Genomic DNA, 20,815 nt, shown 5'->3' on the forward strand with positions numbered 1-20,815 from the left:
TAGTTAAGTTAAGGAGCTGGAAAAACAAGGAATTTCAGAGCTACAATGGAGAAAGCCAAGCTGCCTTTAAGATGAAGTTGCAGTCTCTAAAACCTGTGCAATACTGATGCAAAAAGAATAATGAAGTATCTGTCTTAAATGCGATTTTCCGGGCCTTCATACAAGTAAGACCATTGGCATATTAAATATTTATCATTGTATGTTCTCTCAGTGCACTTTATGTGTAAAACACATCCCAGAATGTCACAGCCTTCTCCCACATCTAAAAACAAAAGTAATCATTTAAAGAAATAAGTGCAGACTTATGTGCTAGGTGACTCAAGACAAACATTTTCAGATTTGTAAAAATACCTACTGGGATAAATCACAAGACTAATTCTGATAACACAAGCAATACAGTTTTATTATATTTTCACCAACTGTAGCAAAAAAATGTTTAACAATTATCTGAACAATCAAGGGAACTTAACTGTGAACAAGACTTCAAGAGTTATTATTCATGTTCTAAGTTTTAGACCAAGGAGCGTTTGATAGGGAGAAAATAAACCAAATATACACTGGGATAATAGTCTATTACCAAGTTTTAATGCCTTCTTCAAAAGCATTAAGTACATGGTGGCATCTTATTGCAGGTTATGGATCATCTCCTCTTTGGCAATAAGATGCGTGGTTTTGTTAACTAGGGCCATCAATGAGTTCAGCTTGTGAGACCAGTCATTGAGTAGGTTATTTGGGTCCTTGGGCCTCTGGAAATTGATAATTCCTGCTAACCTGTCTACTTTTGCAAAGATGGTCTTATTTACTACTAGGTTGGACAGGAACTCCTCCGATTCCTGCAAAGACAAATGGCATTTAATCAGAACAGCCTTTGTAATTAACAAAATAACGGATATTCTTTCCAAATTTCCAATTAACATGACAGTAGTGGGACTGAGGTCCAATTACCAAAACTCATGGTAGAGTATTAAAGTTACAGTACTTATAGTTGCTATAATAAAAAAATATTACCATCTCTGGCAGGGCTACTCAACATGCGGCCCATGGCCTGTTTGTGTGCGGCCCACAATGCGGTTTGGGTTTACACGGGGCTCAACACGTGGCCCGTGGATTGGATCCTTTGAACATGGCCTCCAATGGGAACACGCTCCATAATGGTGAGTCAATATAATGGTCTTCTGTTGCTATACGTTTAAATAGTTAAATTCCTGGACTGTCATTGCTTATTCAAAGTGCTGTCATATGGGTGGAAATCAGGTAAACATTGCATTTTATTAATATCAGCCGAACTGACTTAAACGGGGCCTGCATGTTGTGTAGTCTTGCCTTAATCTTTGTATTCATGCCCATCAGTGTGAAAGAAGCTATCTGCATATATTTATGTGCATGTACATGCAACCACACTTAAGTTGTGACCCTCGGCGTGTGCTGCGAGTATCACTGTGGCCCCCAGGCCTTCCAAAGTTGAGTAGCCCTGACCTGTGGCATTGGAATTGTATTGTAGCTACTATAGTACCTAGGGTCAATACGCTTCTGATGTTAGCTACACTAAACAGCTAACACCTATTTTTACTTCAAGATTCATCTAACAACTTTCAAGCTACACAAGTCAAACAATTATACCTGAACACCTACTAATATACATTGGGAGCGCTTGGCTAAAAAGTTTCCAGAACATGCTTTCTACTGGAAACTTTTTCTAGGTCAAGTAAATGATGCTTCTCTGAGGTGATGTGTTAATTTTTACACATCTTAAAGCAAAGATTCTTATCTAAACATGCTGTGAATTTTCCCTCTTAATGCCATATGCTGCTACGAGCAGATCCATTGGGAAAACTTAAAAAAGAAAGAACTGTGTTCAACAAGAGTGGCAAATCCATAAAACTGGGAATTCAAAGACAAGGAAGAAATCCTACATCATTAACCAGTTTTAACCATTTATTGCTGAGGACCTGAACAGTTAAGACTTTATTTGCCTTGTGTGTTTATTCTTTGCCTTGTAATACTCTGAGTGCTATTTTAAGCATTGGTTACATAAGGATGGGCATTAGACCGAAGGCAATATTACCATGGTTGTTGTGAGGATGGATACATTGAGTTGTAAGGCACTCAGATACTACAGTCATAACTAGCATAAGTATTAGAGATATATTTTTCTCCAGGTTCTTTATTCAGAGTGATATACAATAAACTTCCAATAATCCGGCACCTTTAGGACCCAGGGGGTGTCAGATTATCAGATATGCCAGACTATTGGAAGGGGGGGACTATGAGGGGTCTGGGATGGAGTGGGGGAAGCGCTCCTCAGCGCTGCGGGACCAACCCGGCAGCACCCCAGATGCTCTGCCCCAGGTGTCCACAAGTCAGTCGCTGCTGAAACTGACCAGCAGCTGACTCGGGGAAGCTGGGGACAGAGCAGCTCCAATTGTCCGGCTGCCTGGAGCACTTCTGGGTTCCAGATGGTGCTGGACCATCAGGAGTGCCAGACCATTGGATGCCAGACCACTTGAGTTTTACTGTACTTGTACCTCCTCTCTCCACATTGGATGCATAGCTGTTCTAAAAACTAGCTGTGACATTAAAAAAATATTAGTCTCTTAAACAGTCAATGCAAATAAATGTGAATTAAGTCAAATCACTATTTTGTTGAATACTGAGTTTGCAGCCACATGGACATGTCTAAGAAGAAAGTTCAAGATATTCTGAGCAACACTTACATCAACAGATAGATCCAAGAGTTGTGCCATCCTCTTCATTGTAATTCTGGTATAATATTTTGCCATTATTCTAATATTCTGGAATAAAAGTGTTCAGAGTAGAGGGTTACGTATAAAAAAAATTACTGACGCAGGGTGCAAAAATATAAAAGTCAATGTTAAAAACTCATTAGGACTTGGTGTTCCTGTAATTCCAGGGAAATTTGTTTGCAAACAAATAAGGGGCCTTTTCTTAGACACCCAATTTTCATGCATATAAAAGGCAAGACACTGCCTCCCAAACAAATGAATAATTAAATCAGCCACTAAGCACAGATTTAGTATTAAACACTCTTTTTCAAGTCTCTGGCCTAAGCAGAATTTCAGAGGGCCCGGTCTTATTTAAATCTTAAATATTTGTTTGCACTGTTTCCCCAACCGCTATATTCCAATGTGGGGAAGTGAAAGCAAAACTCTATTTATGATTTCTGTGCCAAAGTGATGGAATGAGCATCACCCTCAGATCTACTTCTCTGACACAGCTGGCAAGAGACATACCTACAAAATATACACACCGGGAGAGAAAACAGACGTAAAACATTATGGAAAGAGGAAAGGACAACTTATCAGTTTCTCCCATATCTTCTCTCCTGTTCTCCACTTCATAAATAAAATAAGCAAAAAGCATTTTTAGCAATTCCATATACAGTAAGAATGCTTAAAAAGCAGGTTGTACTTACATGCTCCACAACTCTGTTCTTTAAGTCTTTCCATCTCTTTTCCCCTTCCTCTGTATAACCAAAGACATCTGTGGCAGGACTGTCAAGACTTCCTTCTCTTAATTCCTTTCCATATTCCTCAACTAGGACGGTCCAGCGCATCAACTCCATAGTGGTAAATAGTTTTAAAAGATCTCTGTAAATGGTTTAAATGAATCAGTAAAATCCATAGTCTGGTGTACACCAGCTCCCATGGAACCAGCTGCCACAATACGCTGAAGGCTCTTCAGTAAAAAGCTTATCCTGCAGAGCCTGAAGTGTGTAACCATATAACCACTAAGATTGCTTTCATGGTTACATAGTTCTCTAATATAACTAATTAATTCCTAGCATGAACCTTCTATGTTTCTGTAAGTGTACAAGTCAGAATCATCTTTATAGCATTCTTCCACACCACATTAACCCTATAGGAAGTATATTAGACTAACAATAGCCGAATCCCCGCCCCCTCCCCCCACCTTCAAAACACTCCTTAAAGAGGTTTTTTTTTTGGGGGGGTCAGCATAGACTATTCAAAAGATACACTTACTTATACTTAGGGATTTCTTCTAGCTTTTTGTCACTGCTTATTCGGTGTACCAAATCAGACTGTTCATTGTCATAAGGTGAAAGGATAACATAAAGAACAACATTCTTCAGTTCCTGTTCAAAAGAAAAAATGAGGAGTCTTTTATTACAGAAAAATAGCCAGAAGAAACCACACAATACTAATGTCAAAATAAAAGCAGTTCTTAGGGAATGAATAAAATGTATGGGCATCCAATCTACTTACAGAATATATATTGTTATATGTAAGGCTCAATTTTATTAATAAACTAAAGCAATGGATATTTGCCATTATGAACTGCTTCAGTCCCATTTGCAATATTTTTACCTGCTGCCATTTTTCACTTTCAGCCTGAATACAAGGAGTATCATAAATGGCTCTGTAGTGTTTACAGATTGAGAGGTAGGAACCTTCATGCTGATCCAGCTGAATCATTAAGTTGTAGTATTTCAGCTTTGATTTCTGAAACAATTTCAAACAAATGTCAATATTAAAAACAGATTCACTAATCTCACAAATGACATCCAATTGAATTCCAAAAACCGACTATACAAAAACTCCTGTGCACAAAGAGAATGCATGCCACAGAATGGCAGAAAAAAATCTTCCAACAACTTTACCTCTGTGTTTTCTTCCTGGAAAAATTTGGTATTAATTTTTTTGCTGATAATTTGGGTCCGAACATAGTCTTTTACAGCCAAACAGAGTCTCATCTGTTCCAGGATGAATTCCACCCGCTCTTTCTTTTCCATTGAACCATAAGTTTCCACCTAAAAAGGAAATTCAAGGGTTTAACACCACAGATATAATTTTAAGGAGAAAAACATGCCCTTCTATCTATCTATCTAACAAACAAACAAACAAACACACAAACAAACTTCTTTTAAATGCTTATTATAAAATATTTACATTAAACCAAAGCTCCTATATTTATAATTCTACCACATAGGTTAGACCAGCATTTCCCAAACTATGGGCCACGGCCCAATACTGGGCCGCAGGAAAAAAATACCAGGCCTCAGCATGGCTCCCGGGGTGTTCCGGGCTCCCGGAGTGCCCATGTGGTGCCGGGTCCTCCAAGCCCTTGGCCGGGCTGGGTGGAGAATGCAGCCAGATGTTTAGGAAAAATGCTGGACACACTTGATCTCAGATGGGGGGAAGGGGGCAGGGCTGGAAGGAAGGGGGGGACTGGCTGCCAGAAAGCAGGGCTGGGGGGGGGGGGGAAGGGAGGAAGGCGTGAGGTTGGTGGTAGAGGGGCTGGATGGGGAAGCAGGTGGACAGGGAGAACTGGCCACCGGAAGCAGCGCTGGCCGGGGGCAAGGAGGCTGGCAGGGGGAAAATCAGGAGGGGAAGCGGGGGGAACCAGCCGGCCAGGAGGGGGTTGGGGGAAGTGGGGCTGGCTGGAGGGGCAGTGTGGGGGGGGGGGGGGGAGCGAAGCACAAGTGATTCCGGCTTCAGGGACTCCATTTTGCCCCCCCCCCCCCCCCCCCAAACACACTCCCCCTCGAGTAGCTGCGAACTGTCTGGCTAGTAGACACGCTCACGCCGCCTGAGCATATCTACCAGTCAGGCAGTTTGCAACTACAAGCTGATACACCGAATAATAATAAAAGTTACTTAATGAGAAAATACCAGGCATTTTATATGTCCGGTATTTTCTCAATTGGTTTCCCAGACAGAGGCCTCAAATACCGGACTGTCCAGTACAAAACCGGACATCTGGCAACCCTGCCCCTCCCTGCACCCTCCTTCCCAATCTGCTCCTGCTCCCTGGAGTGCCTGTGCGGCATCGGGTCCCCCAAGTCCTGGCCTGGCCTGGGCAGAGGATGCAGCCGAGTGAAACAGTGAAAATGTAATTAATTTTTCATTTTTTTTTAATATGCGTTATATTTTTGGGCTGCAAAAAACAGTACTGGAAAAAAGAGGGGGGGTTCCAACTAAAGTAAAAAGTTTGGGAAACCCTGGTCTAGCCAGCTTTCTATCACTCTTACAGTCCATTTATCCAATCCATATTCCCTTAACTTGCTTGGCAAGAATATTGCGGGTGACCGTATCAAAAGCTTTGCTAAAGCTGGCACTGGGGGTTTTGGGAGGACCAGAAACAACGTATTTGCATATTCATCATTTTCTTAATGCATATGCAAATAAATATTACTGTTCTCCAAAAGCTCGTGAATGGATTTACTGGTCTGTGTGTCAAAAAGTTTGGGAACCCCTGTGTTCGACCATATCATTTTGTCTTCTATTATGATTGTGTGCATTAACATCACCCAAACAGTATGAACAGAAGATAGAACCCCCCAAAATTTTGCCTTATGTACTTGTTCGTGCATCCACACCACAATTTACAGTTACGTAACATACATACACAAACCCCAATTGCCATGCCTCATTTATGCACACACTCCTTTAAACATTTGCTTCTTGCTTTCTTGAAAAAGTTCTTAAGACAACCATTGTTTCCACCACCTATACACTAGATAACTAAACAACAATTTTCATAAGCTCTGAAGGAAGCGTATCTACTCCTTTCAGCAATAAAATAATGGCTGTTATGTGGCAAACAGATGGGAATTCTCAGGCTCAAGAAACAGATCTGAAGAACATTTAGGGTTCTCTTTGGCTACATCCTCCCATCCTTAACTCAGCCCAGCGCTAAGGATTCCATCTACTCAAAGCACCAAACACTATTCTTTTAGCAGACAACATAGGAGGGAATTCCTTCCAAATGCATCAAGAGCCAGTTCCTTGTGCCAAATTAATGTAAAAAACCCAATAAAGAACAAGTGGATGCAAGAACACCCCCATTTTGAATGATTGCCTAAGAGAGTTTGAACTCTCCGTTGCACAAGTCAAAAGATTAAACTTGGACTATACCTTCTGTACATTGAAACCTCCCTTCCCAAAGGGAAATATTCCAAATAATTTGCAGCATCAGCCAAATTAGCAGACCTAGAGCATTTTAAATCTAATTACATTACCACTAAAGACAGTTAATTGGTTCCCAGGAGTCTGTGCTTAATTAAGCCTCAAATCTTGCTACAAACAGATGTTGAGAAAATGTTGTTTTTTGTGTGACACACTTATGAACCACATGATGATTACCTGTAGTTCTTGCAAAATTGAGGCAGCTTCTTTCACGTCACCATTCTGTTCTTTTATTGTTGCAAGTGTCTTTGTAAGACGAGCACGCTCAATTTCCACGTAGATCTGGAATTAAAATTAAATCCAACATTTACTTACTCTACCACATAAAAATTATTTTACATCTAAGGCTATGAATATACACATTTGAATAACTTCACACTCCTGCATAGTCTCATTTAAATCTCTCTACTATACCTGAAATGAGTAAAGCATTGTGTTACATCTCCTTTAGGAAATGTTTCCACGGACGTTTCCACTGCACTATAGTAAGAATTTATTATTTATAAAAGCAAATATTAAGCTCAAGAATCGTGCATAATCTATATTTAAAACCCTAAATTACAACAAGGAAACACTTATTTTTAATATTTCATTAGTGAATCTACTGTTTACGATAGGTGTGGTAGCCCTGGAAATATTCAGATGAGACAGCAAGGGCAGCAGCACTGCAAAGCCCTCTCTGGTACAGATTCTCAAACCTGATCTAGAAGGACAGCACCTAGGAATAAGATAGTTCATTCACCTCTCTACCAAGATTTTCAATGAAGTAGACAATGATGGTTCATTTTGTCATGGGAACTGTTGGTTACCACAAACTGGATGGAGGCCATCTCCGTTTACAAACACTTCCAACCAGCCTTCAGTTAACAATTTTTGGTTACCTGGGCTTGATCTGAACTGGTAAAAGGCAAACAAACACAGACATGGCTCAACAGAAAGTACATATTGTCAGAGTAACCCGAAGGATAACTCAGTATTCTATGGAACACTTTCTATTTTGTTAATTCTCTATCATACCTAATAAGAGTAATACATATATAACACAACTTTATAAATATACAATGTAACATCACACCATCTGAAAACAGGTGCAAGTTTTCCTATAGTAACTACTTAGGCTCTTCCAGACCATCTGGCACACTATTATCATCGTCAACGCCTTGACAAAAGGGCAACAAGACCAAAGGTAGTAACTGTTCAGCTATTATACTGTTGTCGGTCCCAGGAAAGACTGTTTCCATGTTAATGTCTTGAATCACTGATGCACTTCACAGCAAGGGCAATGCGGTTCTCTAACTGATCATTCCACTAACGACCAGATCTTTACTTTGAGACAGCTTTTTGAGAGGAGCTCTGAATTTAAAAGTCATCTGAAGCACTTTTTTTTTTTTTTAAACAAATTTTTCATACCATTTTTTCAGCGTATTGCATAATGCTTGGGAGCTATAAGGCAGCCTGACGTCCCTAAAAAGATAGTGTCATTGATAAAGGAACAAAAAGCTCAGTTCAAGTTAATGGTAGATACACAGCATAGGTACCTATATCTAGATGTTTGGCAAGGCTGTATCCTGTCAGCATAGACTGGTTGATGGATAAAACTGAAGGAACAGCTGATGGTAGTGTTTGGCTGAACACTGATTTGCTTCAAGACTTTAAATATGCCAGTGACGTTGTCTTGATGGCTCATTTTGGTCAAGCACTGGAACTGACGGCCAACCTAGCTGTTCAAGAAGCAGCATATGCTGGTTTGGTTATTGGTCCAGACAAAATTAAGTCTCCTAACTAATACCATCATGTAGGCTCCTACTCTAGATTTCAACAAGCTCAGTATTAACCGGGCGGGATATCATACAGGTGGCAACGGTCAATTCTTGGGAAAGCATTAGACCGGGATGGGGGTTTGGAAACAACAGCTGTCCCTGCCACATTCCATACTTTTCAGTAGCCTCTGGGGAGATGTTGTGACATCAAGCTTTCTACAAAGTTGCAGATGTACACAGGCCCTAGTTATACCAACTTTATTGTACAGCAGTGAACTGTGAGCGATGGTAATGCTGAAGAATAGCGAATTGATGTTTTTAATTCTCCTCAGCAGCTGCTATGTATTACTCATCTAGTCCTGCCATGTAATGAGGATAGTCACAGTTGACTCAGCAACCAACTCCATCAGCAAGGGTTCGGTAGTGGTGGCTGTGGTGAGGCGGCTGCCCCATACAGAAAATAGGGGAATTAAAGCAGCGCTCAGAGAGGCTGCACAATCCCAACCAACAGGAAGAGGGCTTATTAAGGCAGCCAATGAAGAGGCTTGTAAGAATAGCCAAGCAGGGCAGGGAGGGCCACATTAAAAAGCAGAAAAAGGAGAGTCTCTCTGGAGTGCAAGAGAGGAGAACTGGTTGCTGGAAGGAGTACCCTCAGATAAAGCAGTGCTGGGCAGAGTCAGGGGAGCAAGAGGGAGATCCACCCTGAGGATTGTCAGACTGACACCCCCCAACACAAAGGTCTGGGGGCTATGGGACCAGACAGAGGGGGCTGCTGGAGAAACAGCTGCTGCCTAGAGGGTCCCTGGGTCAGGACCTGCAATAGCGGAGGATTTGAGTTGTATCTCACTTGCAGTCTGGATTGGTCACTCTCCTCTTTGGCAAGTGGCCACTAAGGCAAGTGGCAGGACTAGGGACTGCTAGTTCCTTGGAAGGGGGAGATAATGGAGTTTTGCAGTCAGCAGTCCATGCCCAGAAGCATACATCATGGTCCAAGCAGTGACCCAGGTCTCAGAGGCATGGGGATTGCAAAAGTGAGGGCGGCAAGACACCAGAGAGCTAATGCCCAGAACAGCCAGCAAGAGGTACTATGGTGGTGAGTCCCACCTAGTTACAGTGGCTTTCTTGGTACAGACACATTAGGAAAAAAACCCTCAAGTTACAAAGCTTGTTTAGCAAGGAATGGTTGCATGAAGGATCTGGGTGATCCTAGCAAAGAGGAACAAATTTCTTCCTAAAAGACAAGCAATTGCACTTGAGGTACCAGAGCTTTGCAAACCGGGATGAAACAACCTATGGATTTGGAATAATTTGCTCAGTTTGATTATTATACAGCATTCTCAATTAGTTATGAGAATTTTGTCTCTGTTAACACGATCTGCCACCCTCAGCATAGTGGCAGTACTTACAACTAAAACACTTGTTAATGTATTAATTTGATCTGGATGCCCTAGGACTGCCAGAAGCACAGAACAATTGGGAAATGCTGCATAAACTCTTTAAGCTTAGTCCACTATCTATGCTGTACTAATGAAGAGGATTTTCACCAATCTGGAGTTTTTTTGTGAAAACATGGAAAGGGATGTTATCACAGCTGGATCTGGTGTCCCCACTATCTCTAATGTAAGTCACTTACCTTTTTGTATTGTTTGATTTTGATGAATGAATCTAATTTTCATAAAGAGACTCTTGCTGTCAGCAAGCTTATTATCACCAAAAACTTCAGAGGTACAATAATATTGCCATTGATAGAAAGATAAGACAGCCAGCAAAATTAAGAACCCAAGCCAGAGATCTATGTCTAGACTACATCCTTTTTTTGATAAAGGGATGTAAGCTAGACATATCGATAATGCAAATGAAGCAGAGATTTGAATTTCCCGTGCTTCATTTGCATAATGGCAGACGCTGCTTTTTTCCCCAAAACGGGGCTTTCAGAGAAAAAAAAACAAAACGACAGTTTAGACGGGGACCTTTCGAAAACAAAACCCTTTTTCGAAAGATCTTGTAAACCTCATTTTTTGAGTACAGGATCTTTCAAAACAGAGTTTATGTTCGAAAGATCCCCATCTAAACTGACTTTTTTTTCCCCCCTTGAAAGCGGTAGCAGCTGCCATTATGCAAATGAAGCACAGGAAATTTAAATCCCTGCTTCATTTGCAATATTGATATGTCTAATTCACAACACTTTATCGAAAAAGGGATGTAGTCTAGACATAGCTTCCTTTCACATTGGGTATGTCCCTTTCAAATTTGTCATGATGATGATATATACACAACTTTAAGTCTTACAGTCAACCTTAAGTACTGGAAATAAATCTTAAAGATATTGTTGAGTCCAGTGGTAGTCAGCATTTGCTTATTTTAAAACACAAATTTTACAAAACTTGAAGGTCAACAGAACTATTTCCATGATTTGGTTTTTGTTCTTTTTTACTTCCTCCAGCAAGATTTTAAACAAAACAAAACAAAACAAAACAAAAATCAAGTTCAGTGTTTGGAACAAGCATTCAACACTATGCTCATCCTCTAGACTCAAGAAGGGAATAAGGATGTGGACAACTAGTCACTTAGGCTATGTCTAGACTGCAAGCCTCTTTCGAAAGAGCCTCTTTCGAAAGAGAGCGTCTAGACTGCACATTGAACTTTCGAAAAAGCGGCTTGCTTTTTCAAAAGAAAGCATCCAGTGAGTCTGGATGCTCTCTTTCGAAGAAGCCCTATTTACATTCAAGAACGCCTTCTTTCGAAAGAGGAACTTTCGAAAGAAGGCGTTCTTCCTCGTGAAATGAGGTTTACCGCCATCGAAAGAAAAGCTGCGTTCTTTCGATTTAATTTCGAAAGAACGCGGCTGCAGTCTAGACGCAGGTGAGGTTTTTTTCGAAAAAAGGCTACTTTTTTCAAAAAAAACCCTGAGTCTGGACACAGCCTTAACCTTCCCTCTTGCTGCCTCTATCAGAAAGAGGCAGCAAAGGGGGGAGAGGGTGCTTCAAAGTGGCAGTGCCGTGTGGCGCCCGGAGTTAGCTGGGAATGCTCTTGCTGACCCCGGGCTCCATGTGGTGCTGTTGCTTTGAAATGCCACGGGAGCACAGGATCAACAGGGGACTGCTTCAGTCCCTTGCTGGCCCCGGGCTCCCCACAGCACTTTCGCCTTTGAAGTGTAGCAACAACCCTTACAATAAGCAATATATGGAAGTTATTTTCCAAGATATTTTGAAAAGATGTATACAAATTGCCTTATCAGATTCATTTCAAAATTTATTCTGGTTCTTTCTCTAATCAGAAAAAGGAAAGAATGGTAAAACGCCATGCTTTAAGGAAACCAAATATCTTTTTTATTATGTCACTAAAAGATTCCAGCCTGAAAACAGTCTTACCTTTCCTTCTGTCACCATTCGCAGTGTGTCTATTAATCTCAGTTTGATTGGTAGGTCTGTAATCTCCTCAACATAAGCACAGCACTGCTGGACCATTTTAGCAACTGCCTGGTACAAACAATGAAAACCAAAATGTTACTCTATTGTTAGAGTTCTAGAAGCATGCCAGAAGTATATTCTTTGGGCATTTGTAATAAAATGTTCCAATATAAAAACGATTAATATCGAAGTAAGTGGACCCTCTCCCAAAAAATGTGTGGTGTATTGGAGGGTCGGATATCACTCCTACACATGGCTGGCCCAGGGCATCTGACTCTGGCTTATAGAACACTAGCTAAAAAATTGCATCTAGACGGCTGGGGTCAGGCTGTGGGGCCCCCATCCTCGCACGGTCTCAAAACTTGGGCTTCGGACTGAGACCAAACATCGACAACAATTTTCCAACCTGAGCTCAGGGTCTGAGTTTTGGTCAGCTAACCCAGGCCAGCCAGAAGTTTTTTTTTTACCTTCAGGGAAATACAACCTAAGTGAGCGAATGACCTTCCATCGAAAGATGTTACTGAAGTCAGGGGCTGGCTCAAGTCAAGTGGGATATGTCTGCATCACTTCTCTCAAATTTGTTATCAATTTATTTGTTCTGGGGATTTATTCTATCTATGCTTTTTCCTTGAAGAGCAGAACTGACATGGTCTTTTGCCAAGCTAGAAAGAGCTTCTATACTTGCTACTGGATTTCCAGAATATCAAAAGAAGTGTTCAGTATAAACTTTTCTTTGGGCTAAATAAATAGTGGGGTACACTGTCCCTTCCTTTTTAGTTCTGTACACTTCTAGAAAATATAGTTATTTTTGATTGATGTCAGCAAACCAGATTCAAATCCACGTGTTCTCACATGAAGCATAGGCCTGTGTGACCATGAAAAATGGCAACAGTTCTATTTAACATCATACATCACATGTAAACCAAAAAAATATCAATTCCATTCTTCGTTTTCCTCCAGGAAAGCTTTGTTATTGTGACCTAATTACTGCTTCGCTGTACTAATATATTCATATTCCACTATGTGCTAAGTATTTTAAGTCCCTTTTTCATCTTAACACAAAAGGGGGAAAAAGTACAACTAAAGTTCTTGCAAACCAAAAATCTCTCTCCTTCCACACAGCTCAGTTTGCTCTGGTATCAAGCATAAATAAAAATAACATCTACATTTACAATCACTAAAATAGAATTGAGGCATGTAAATCTTCATAAATCTGAAGACAAGAGATGATCACTTACTAGGATCAAGCAGAAATCCATCTATCATATAACGTTAAATGCACCTGGCTATTCAGTACACCTTGCTATTCAATAAAGAGGTGGAGGTTACGACTTTGTCTGAAATAGCAGGTTTTGCACTTTTCATGTACTTTAAATCACTAACTGATTCATTAATTAAGCCTTGTTAAGAAAAAGAAGAATGATTGAAACACCCAGAGTTTAGGGAGGAAACAAGGTCAACATTTTGATATACATCTAAGTGAAAGCCACTAGTGATTCTGTTTCGTATGAACTAGATCATACTTGACCAGTGTAGATTAGCTTCTTTCATGAGACCTGAATAGCAACCAAAATTTAGGCAATCCCAAGCATCAACACTTCAGAAACACTGAACATACAAGACTACCATATCAGTAAAGAACAGTTTAATCATATTTTCTTAGAGTGGAAACTGCAAAGAAAGAAGACATCCGTGATTAGGGATAAATCTCTTGGACAACACAACAAAGAATAGATAGACAATATATCATGGGTTTGCCCCAACTTTGGGCTGCTCAACAGAATTTCACATCCAACGCTAGGGCAACGTGTGGGGGAGGGCCTTGCACGTAACCATGAAGGTTAACCTATAAGCCCAGGTTCAGTGGTTAACTGTTTAAACATACACATTATCACATCCCTAGTCCATATATGCATTTTTCAATAGGTTAGTGTGGATGACAGCAGGATTAACTGTGCATACAAGCCTCCTTGAATAAGTCCATTAGAAGCTGCAACAGAGGCTGGCATTAGTACATTCAAGATATTTTCAAACACACAGCACAGGCACTACACAGTGGAATTATAAAGGAAACATGGTATAGTTCCTTCCCAAACCTGTTTTAATTGACTTCTTCTCTTTGACAGAATAATAATATTTTCATTAAGAGCATCCCAATCTTTAGCTTCATAACACATTTTTACTACAGCAATCAAGATGCGGGATGTGGAAACCATGTCAGAGGCCTGCAATAAACAAAAAGAGCATTAATGATTACATATACAACTTAAGCTACTGTGCTATTACCACTACAGAGCCTCGGCAATACAAAGACAAGAGCAATCCACTATAACTCTAGACCCACGATCTTGAAAAGAATGAGAAAATACAGCACAGAGCCAGACACTCCATCTGCTCCATTGACATCAATGGAAAAGAAGAACATGGCAGAGCTGGATACTCTAACTTCCCACTAGCACCTCTATTTACCAGGAAAAGGGTAACACACAACAGAACACCCCAGAAATAAACATGTTGCACAGAATAATCTACTCACTGTTCGTGTCTGTTTTTCCAAGGAGAGTAGCGTTTCAATGACCTCTTGAAGTCTTCCTTCCTAATATCAGGACAAACACTATTAGGACCAATATTGAAAAAACAGTACAGTTTAAACCAACAGCAGCTACATCTCTTAGAGAAAGAAAAGCATATAACAAAGTCATCAGGGTGAAAGACTAATTTTAATTAGGTTTATTTCTTTGAGAAGATATGAATAAACATGAATATATACTTGAATTTATATAGCACTTCTCATCTCTGTATCGTTAAGTGCCTTATAAGGTTGTGTAAGTACCATTACCCTCATTTTATAGACGGGCAAACGTATACAGAAATTAAGGGTAGGAAATTACTAAAAGGGCTTTTGTTTTGAATACCTAACTTGGGACATCTTGGGTCTGATGCTTAGAGGTCATGACTACAGATGGATCGCACTGACTTCATTTAAATCGGTCACAGCTCAGTAGTCCTAAAAATCGGGACTTTGTGTGTCTGAAACTTGGCACTCAAAAACTGAGATGCATAAAGTCAAAATACACTTTTGAAAGTGTCTGCTAAATGATTCACTCAAGATAACAGCTAGTCAGAGCCAGGAATACAACTACATCACTTGAGTCATGAACCTATTCCCCCTCACTCATATAAAATGTGTCTATGTAAATTTTAAAAAAATCCCAATTTCAGATGCTGCCTCATGGAAGCCCCTTCCTCAAAACTGTACTTAGATGGGCATATTTAAACTTCCGTCACTTTAAACATAAATTGTTTGATGTAGTATACCAGTTTTTCCTGAAATTCACAGAACCATAGGGAAAACTACACAAATTCAACACATCTTCAGTGGTATACATTTTCACATTAGGAACTAGGAGTTATGAATGATCTCAAGGCTGTCAAAACTATGATTATTTGAATGAGAGAGATTTTGAAAGATGCCAGTTTAACAGTTTAACTGAAATTAAAAAAAAAGAAAAAGAAAAAGAGAAACAGAACACATTCCCTCAGCTAGAAACTGAACATAAATAATAATATAATGAAGGTGGGAACATATCTATAAATATGAAAAGTGTAAGCATATTCCTCCTCTCTCAGTGTATCTGTAAGCCTACATTATTACTTGTGTCTTGACAAGGGTGTGTGCTCAAGCTTGAGCACACACTAGATAAACCTGACAAATTCCTAAACTCAACCTTCTTACAAATAAAGATGAAAGAAAACACCTGTAATTTGACTTAGTTGCCCAAGTTCTAACCTAGGCTAGAACAAGATCACTTCAACCACCAGCATTCCTCTGCATTTACACTAGGAAAAGAGTTGAGTTTGGACTACTTAAGACTAACTCTACATAAATATAAATTCAGTTAGATATTGAGACAAAAAATATTGCAGCTACCCATCTCTCTGCTGATATTAAATGAAGCAAGCCAGAAGGCAGGTGATATGTGCCTGTGCTTCATGTACATCCTAATCATGAAAGTGCATGACTCATTGGCTACCGTGGACTATAGGTTGTATATTTTGTCCAGGGGAATATAAAGACCATTTAAGGAACTTTAGAGCCAAAAACTTGATTTAATTTCCAAATAAATATTTTAGTGACACTTAATACAAACTTTTCTGTTAATAACAAGAACTGCAGCACTGGGTTACTTAAGCATAAAACAGGACTCATTTTTAGATATTAGTAATACAGAAAATGAAATTTGCTTCCAAAAGTTATTTATATCCTGACCAAGTCCCTTCAAACTGTGTACCATGGCCTGTTTACTATATGCTCACCTACAATCACAGAATTAAACTGAACACTGACATATATGGCTTGTGCCTGACTACACTGCAGGAAACACCTTTGGTTTCCTAATTCTTGTATATCACAACTGCACACTTGTCATACATGGCATCAGTCCATTTCCCTCCCTATGAAATTTTGCAGCCTACACCTATTGGGAAAGGGCAAGCTGTAGCATAAAGGCCTAAATCTGGATGCTCCAAAATGGGGAGTGGGAAGGAAGAATGATGACTCCGTGATATCCTGCATTAGGCAATCTGTGTCTGGCTATGTTGAAGTAGAGGGATTAAGAGGAGGTACAGGTGCATACACATGCGCACAGATGCACGCACCACCCTGATCCATGCAGAGATCGCTCCCTTCCCTGCACACACAAGCCTTAAAACATCCAGTGTCACAAGAAAACACTTCTGTTTGCCAGAAGATGAGTGCAGGTGACAGGGAATGACTCACTCAGCCTATTTCAGTTCATTCCCTCTGAACCACCTGGTATTGGCCACTGCAGCCAGATTGGACACTGGGCTATATGGATCATTAGTCTGACCCACCATGGTCCTTCCTACCTGGTCCCCATCCTCCCCCAAGGATTCCATCAGACAGCGTGGTCTGTCCCTGCCTATCACTGCAGGCTTGAAGGGATTCTCTCTTTTTCCCCTCTCCCCAGATCCCTTGTGTACCAGCCCGGTGTCCTTGGCTGCGCCTTTCGCTCCCATAAGCGGCACACACGTCACCCCTAAGCGTGCCTAGAGGAGGACAGGTCTCTGCCTATCTTCCCCCCGCCATGGGGCACCCTACAGAGCGCACAGCGCAAGGTGGAGAACACGGGAGCCATGCCCGGCCCGGCGGCGGTGTGAAGCGGGGAGGGGCACGGCCCTGTCAGTGGCAGGAGATCGGTCACTGCACAGATGGCTCGGGCCAGGCCCCCCCATCCCAGGCCGCCGGGCCCCCCGGCCCGCCGTGTCACCCCTCCCTGCTCCTCAAGGGGGGGGCAGCCGCCTGGCGCCGCGCCCGCCCCGGGAGACGATACTTAACCCCCCCCTCCTCTCCCGCAACATACACCAGCCCCGCCCATCCCCCCCCCGCGAGGGGGCTCGCCCCCACCGCGTGCGCACTGCGGCTTCTCCCCCTCCCCGTCTCCCTCGCTAGGGCCTAGCCCGGGCCGCGCCATGACTCAGCCCAACCGCGGCCGCCGGCTCCGCTTCACCTGGGCCAGGCGCTCGCACTCGGGCAGGCGCTGATCCACCGTGGCGCTGTAATCCACCTCCATCTTCACGATGCGGCCGTCGGCCCGCTCCGCGCCGTCCTCCGCCATCGCCCCGGCTCGGCTCCGCGCCGCCTCGCCCGGCCTCACACACACCGGAAACCAGCCGGGACGCCCGCTCAGGCAGCGGCCGGGGCAGCCCGCTGGCGGAAGGACCCCGCAGGCACTGGCGAAGACACCCCGCCGCAGCCAAAGGGACCTGCCTGGCGGGGAGGAGGTAAATAAAGCAGGGGGCGGGGCGAACGTGGGGGCGGGGCAGTGGCAGAGTCCTGGAAAGGGGGAGGGGCAGGGAAGCAGGAGTAGCAAGGAACAGACGTGGGGGAGGGGTAGTGGAGGTGGGGACAGTGCCAGGGTCTGGAGGGGGAAGGAAACAGGGGATGTGGTTTTGGGCTTATTTAGTCTGCAGAACAGAAGAGTGAGGGGGGATTTGAGAGCAGCCTTCAACTTCCTGAAGGGAGGTTCCAAAGAGGCTGGAGAGAGGTTGTTCTCAGTAGTGATGGATGCAGAACAAGGAGCAATGGGCTCAAGTTGCAGCGGGGGAGGTCTAGGTTGGATAGTAGGAAAAACCATTTCACTAGGAGGGTGGTGAAGCACTGGAATGGGTTACCTAGGGAGGTGGTGGAATCTCCATCCCTAGAGGTTTTTAAGTCCTGGCTTGACAAAGCCCTAGCTGGGATGATTGAGTTGGCATTAGTCCTGCTTTAGGCAGGGGGCTGGACTCAATGAATGCCTGATTCTATGATGGGGGGGAGCCTGGCCTTCAGCTGCTCCCCCTCCAGCCTGGTTGAGGGAGGGGGGACTCTGACTCCAGCTCCCTGCCCCCTCCAGTTGGTCTGTAGCCAGCCATGATTCTAACCTCTCCTGGAGGGGGGACGGTGGCAGGATGTGCTGCCCGGCCCCTGGGGTAATCCCAGCAGGGTGCAGTTGTGGGACCAGCCAGTGAAGAGTCTCCCCTCCCCCTATCCAGCACAGTTGGGGGTAGGAGGTGGCTGGGAATGTGGCCCCAGCAGCTAGTGTTGCCACCCCCCTGTGGTCACTCTGCAGGATAGCAGTCCCTAAAATCAGCCGCCTCCTTTTCCATGTTATGGAAGCAATCCCATTATCCTGGCACAACCAAACCCTGACCTTGCTTTTAAGTTAGGATAAGAGGAATCTGCAGTTTAGTGGTCCTTGCTCTTACAATTTAGGAGGAGTTCTTGAACAAACAGACTCACAGGCAGATACACCAGCTCTCTAAAATATGTATAGTGATAGTACTATAGTAAATGAAACAATGAATTCTCACTATTGTGGTTCTTGAGCTAGTCTCAGAGGGCAGGTCTAAACTACATTCCTCTTTCGAAAGAGGAATGTAAATGAGGCTGATCAAAAATTCAAAAGATGTGTGGATTTACAAATCTTGCACTTCATTTGCATAGTAGCTGAGAGTGCTCCTTTGAAGAAGGGTTTTTCGAAAAAGAAACTGCAGTCTAGATGGGATTCTTTTGGGGGGAAAACCCCCTCATTTTTTCAGCTGTAATTTATCCCTAAATGTTTTCTAAGAGCCCAGTAAGCAGTGGAAGTCTTGATAATACTGCTAGATGATATTGACCTTCCAATATTGACCTCCTTGGTTCGGCAAATTCTCAGATATGGTATTAGTCAGGTCCCAAAGGTGCTGGGCTGGAGAGGTTCAACCTGTACCTTTATCTGTTAAATTTAAAATCCCTCTGTTATAAAATTTTTGCTCCCCATGTAGGATGATATCGTCCACAATCAAGTCACCCCTTAACCTTTTCTTTGTTAAGAAGAACAGTCTGTTCAGTTTGAGTCTTTCACTACAATCCCCAGCTTTTCACTGAACCCTCTCCAGGGTATCAACTTCTGTCTTGAATTGTGGACAAGAGAACTAAACACAGCCTCATATGCCCTTAAATGAACAACTATGTTAACTTCACCTCCATCTAAAACAAAGGAGGGCTTGGCAATGATTTTAACTAATTCCACAATTTTGATAGATTGATTTAAACTGTAAATGCCAGTACTCTCCTTTGAGATGCTTTCTACAGGCAAGAAAAAAACACCCCAAATTTGATGTTAGCAGTGGTGTTCAATGCTTTAAACTCAGGTTCTTAGGGATAATGTGACATAATGTTGCCCTTTTAATTACTCCTTTCCCCTGCCTTCCTGTCAGAGAGGTGCATTATCACATTTCCCCCTTGTCCCAAATTTTACCAAAGGATAAGGATTAAAAGAGAACATGTTGCAAATGTTTAAAAATACTTTTTAAAAAAAATTAATTTGTTTTTAAAAACTTAATTTATTTGCTGTTTTAGGCTATGTGCATGTTAGAGAGCATAAAATGGTGCAGCTGATGTAGGTGCGCTGCTGTAAGATTTCTTATGTAGCCACTCAGTGACAATGAGAGAGCTGTCCTGTCAATGTGATTAATCTACCCCCCAATGAGTGGCAGCAGCTATGTTAGTAGGAGAAGCAAGTGCTTATGTCAGCATAATTTACTGCATGTGGAGGGGGTAAAATTTACATCCTTGAGTAATGTAAATGTTGTCAACATAGGCAGTAGTGTAGATAAACGAATGGCCATACGGGGTCAGACCAAAGGTCCATCTAGCCCAGTATCCTGTTTTCTGACAGTGGCTAATGCCAGGTGCCCCAGAGGGAATGAACAGAACAGATAACCATTAAGCGATACATTTTGTGTTGCTCATTCCCAGCATCTGAAAAACAGAGGCTAGGAACACTATCCCTGTCCATCCTGGTTAATACCCATTGATGGATCTATCCTCCATGAATGTATTTAGTTATTTTTGAACTCTGTTATAGTCTTGGCCTTCACGACATCCTCTGGCAAGGAGTTCCTCAGGTTGACTGCATTATGTGAAGAAATACTTCCTCTTAGGCACAGCCTTAGACTCAATGGTTAGTGAGAGAGAGCTTTCAGGGAACCAAGTACCTCATCCAAAACTAATTAAGTCAATAGAAAGGCTTTTATTTTATTGACTTCAGTGGCTCTGGATCAGGCCTTAGAGGGAAAGGGAAGAAAATTAATTCATACCAAGATTATCTTCCTTTAGAATTTGAGGAAGATATCCTGCCAAATCCACCATTCT

General features: G+C 42.2%; 1 protein-coding gene across 2 annotated transcripts; it reads right to left on the reverse strand.

Moving 5' to 3' along the window:
• Positions 1-376: 376 nt before the first annotated feature.
• On the reverse strand, positions 377-17,900 carry PSMD12 (proteasome 26S subunit, non-ATPase 12). Of its 2 annotated transcripts, XM_075903943.2 has the most exons (11): positions 17,649-17,898; positions 14,654-14,713; positions 14,214-14,342; positions 12,079-12,186; positions 7,125-7,229; positions 4,640-4,789; positions 4,347-4,481; positions 4,002-4,114; positions 3,434-3,608; positions 2,715-2,792; positions 377-833 (listed from the first exon to the last, which is right to left on the reverse strand). In XM_075903943.2, exons 1-11 carry the CDS (start codon positions 17,754-17,756, stop codon positions 624-626), a joined length of 1,371 nt encoding a protein of 456 aa, XP_075760058.1. In that variant the 5' UTR covers positions 17,757-17,898; the 3' UTR covers positions 377-623. The 2 variants fall into 2 exon arrangements, with proteins under 2 accessions (XP_075760058.1, XP_089628148.1); XM_089772022.1 differs by lacking the exon at positions 377-833 and having other exon boundaries at positions 2,716-2,784; positions 17,649-17,900.
• Between the last annotated feature and the right edge of the window lie 2,915 nt (positions 17,901-20,815).

Source organism: Pelodiscus sinensis, chromosome 20 (assembly GCF_052426305.1).
Source record: "Pelodiscus sinensis isolate ZL-2025 chromosome 20, ASM5242630v1, whole genome shotgun sequence".
NCBI classification, from domain to species: domain Eukaryota; kingdom Metazoa; phylum Chordata; order Testudines; family Trionychidae; genus Pelodiscus; species Pelodiscus sinensis.